Genomic DNA, 2,912 nt, shown 5'->3' on the forward strand with positions numbered 1-2,912 from the left:
CCTTTTCTCTGATAGACTTGCGTTCACAGTGCTCGGAAGGTACATTTCTGTTTAATTACGCTTTTAATCGTTATTATTATATAAGACTGTTTGCCTGAAGCTCAGATTTGTCGTGGATTGTCGATGGTGAATGTGCATGGTTGGTATGTAAGGTTTCTATATCTATCTCCGGTGGTGTTACGAAGGAACTTGTGCGCAGAGTCAAGGTAGGGATGGTGGGAGGTTTTAAGTAGAGTTGCTGAATAAATGCTCTTCAGTTGCATGGCAAACATTGGTCCAGTGAATACGTTGTTGCGACGCGTAACAGCGTGTACACAGATTGGAATTAACCGGCTCGGTGGCATTAGAAATATGGTAAGGAAATCGTAATTGTTAACAAAACGGTTTTTTCCAGCGCATTTGCTTCTGACTGTGAATAACATTACATAACCTACGGAGGCATTCTCTGCCTAAGATTTTAGAGGGTGTCGTATTTCAAACGAGTTACGAGTCACGTTGCAATTGGACACTTTTATTTTTGTTATAAACATATACTGAGCAAATATCTTTGGGGCAATGATAGTACACATGACAGATTAACTGTGCCCATTATCAGTACTTTTCTATCGCGATATTTAACATCAGATTGTAGTACTACTGTCAAATTTCAGGTAAAATGCAAATCATTTATATTTATATTTTAAGTTTGAAAAACGAGTCAATCGTTGAGTCGTTGATTGAAGTAACTGATGTTTTATCATAATTGAGTCCTTTGCGAGAATCGTTGTTTGCTAAGGAATCGAAGAAATTGTCGGATCTTTCGGACCTGGCAAAAATCGAGGAGGTGGTCGATCACCCGGTTGAGTTGTTCAGGATTTGGCGCGATGAGGCACACAGATACAATGCAACGCTGGTGGACATTTGCTGTTTGTCTACTGTTTCGAAGTTAGTATTAACTATTTCGATCATTCCTTTTTGCAAATTGTATCGGTATAGTCTCGATAGCTATATCTTGACATAGTGCTACCGAAATTTAAAAATATTTTTGTCAAACACGTCGCACAAAATCTTGGTCTTTATTTTAGAGACTGTAAGGTGTCTGCGAGGAATGTCGTTCTGCGAGAATTCGATAACGATGGTTTCGTAATCGTAACGGACAGTCGCAGCAAGAAAATCGACAATATAGTAAGCCTGCACGAAAATTTTACAGTTTTGCATCGATCATATCGCATCAAAGGTGTAGCGATTTTGATTGAATTTTATCGTTTCAGGACAATGTTCCATACGCTGCCATGTGTTTCCTTTGGTATCATGTAAACGAACAGCAGCAAAAGATCACGAAACAAGTGAGCAAAAATCGACTGTTGTCGTCTTCCTTTCGTCGTATTTTTCATTTTAATTAAAGCATTATGATCGTCGTTCCTTTTTGCTATCGTATGATTATATTTTCATGCTACGACGGGAAGAACGATACACGCCTTGTGAAAGTAGATGGTTAAAAAGCCACGTGGGACTATTCCATAGCATGTACTAGCTTATCGTTTACTGGAGAAGATTATCTTTGCATGTTCGGTATTAGTTCTGGAAGAATTCATACGCAAAATATGTTTGCGTATAGAATACAAAGATAACGTTGTTTATATTTACTGCGGTGTTTATATTAGTATGCATCGATCGTGCGTTTCGTAATTAGGTCGCGGATTTTTATGCGTTTATGGGAAAACGCAACCTATTAGAATATTTAACTTAAATTTGGAACACTTTTCCAAAATATACTTAACATTGAAAGAAATCTTTGCGCAGATTCCAGTTTTTTAATTACCTTTGTAAAACTGAGAATTTGCATAAATATTTGTAGATTATTTATAATGAGTGATGCGATTGCGTTTATAGGTGAGAGTGGAAGGTGCCATGAAGAGATTAGAGAAAGAAAGTTTCAAGCATCTATACGACAGAGAGCCCTTGTTTTGCAAGATACGATCCCATATATGCAATCAAGGACGCGATGTCAATTGGGAAGAACTGAAGCAACGACACGATGAAATATTAGACTCGGTTCGTAGAGGGGAGAATGATTTACCGATGCCGGATCATTTGTAAGTTTATCTAAACTGTACAAATAATCAAGTTGATAAGGAATATTCAATATTTAAATATTCTTCCAGCGTTGGATATAAACTCTTTCCGACGATGATGGAATTTTATTTCGGGGGGGATTGTCTTATAGCCGATCGTATTTTATATCAGAAAGGTGCATCGAACGATTCTTGGGAGAATCATCATATAGCTGCATAATACATTAAATCGACGACAGCCACGATCTTTTTCTATTTGTTTTGTAATAAGATTTTAAAACAATTATTTCAAACATTATGAAGTATTACTTCTAAAACCCAATCGCCATATATCCGATCCTTCTTTAACCAATTTTCACCGATTATCGAGCGCTCATAGCCGAGAAATGAACGAGGAATGAATTGCCCGTAGTCTACAAGGAATTGGTATAAAATACATAAAATTACGTAAGCGTAATAAAGAACAAAAGTAGAAGGAAGAATCAATAAGATAAGTATATCTCTGTTAATTATCTATATAACCATAATGAAACCATAAAATCAAAAATCAACAAAACGAATGTAGATACTTGTCGCGTTTTTCTCCTGTGGTTTTCATATATGTACCATTAACCGAGACCGAGGCGGATAATTCTGCATGAGACTGATGCATTTAGGCGCGCGTTTCAAATTCAAATCCGTTGAGGAGCTGCAACATGGCGCTTGCTCTGATTGTAATATTCCTGAAATCAAAAACAATGTATCGGACTGATACAGATCACGTGACATGCGCATAGAATCGTACGCGCAACAAGCGGGTGGACAGTTAGACACCTATCGGCTGGAAGCAGATTTCGTGGCGCTGCGTGCAGGCCTTAA

At 37.6% G+C, this 2,912-nt stretch overlaps 1 protein-coding gene across 2 annotated transcripts; it reads left to right on the top strand.

Moving 5' to 3' along the window:
* Positions 1-101: 101 nt before the first annotated feature.
* On the top strand, positions 102-2,352 carry LOC100743767 (pyridoxine/pyridoxamine 5'-phosphate oxidase). 2 transcript variants are annotated; one of them, XM_024371936.2, is made up of 6 exons: positions 102-354; positions 776-924; positions 1,065-1,188; positions 1,251-1,325; positions 1,873-2,075; positions 2,145-2,352. In XM_024371936.2, the coding sequence occupies exons 1-6, from the start codon at positions 247-249 to the stop codon at positions 2,272-2,274; spliced, it is 789 nt and encodes a 262-aa protein (XP_024227704.1). In that variant the 5' UTR covers positions 102-246; the 3' UTR covers positions 2,275-2,352. The 2 variants fall into 2 exon arrangements, with proteins under 2 accessions (XP_024227704.1, XP_003494383.1); XM_003494335.4 differs by having other exon boundaries at positions 1,065-1,164.
* The last annotated feature ends 560 nt before the right edge of the window (positions 2,353-2,912 follow it).

Source organism: Bombus impatiens, unplaced genomic scaffold (assembly GCF_000188095.3).
Source record: "Bombus impatiens unplaced genomic scaffold, BIMP_2.2 scf_2222, whole genome shotgun sequence".
Classification (NCBI taxonomy): Eukaryota; Metazoa; Arthropoda; class Insecta; order Hymenoptera; family Apidae; genus Bombus; species Bombus impatiens.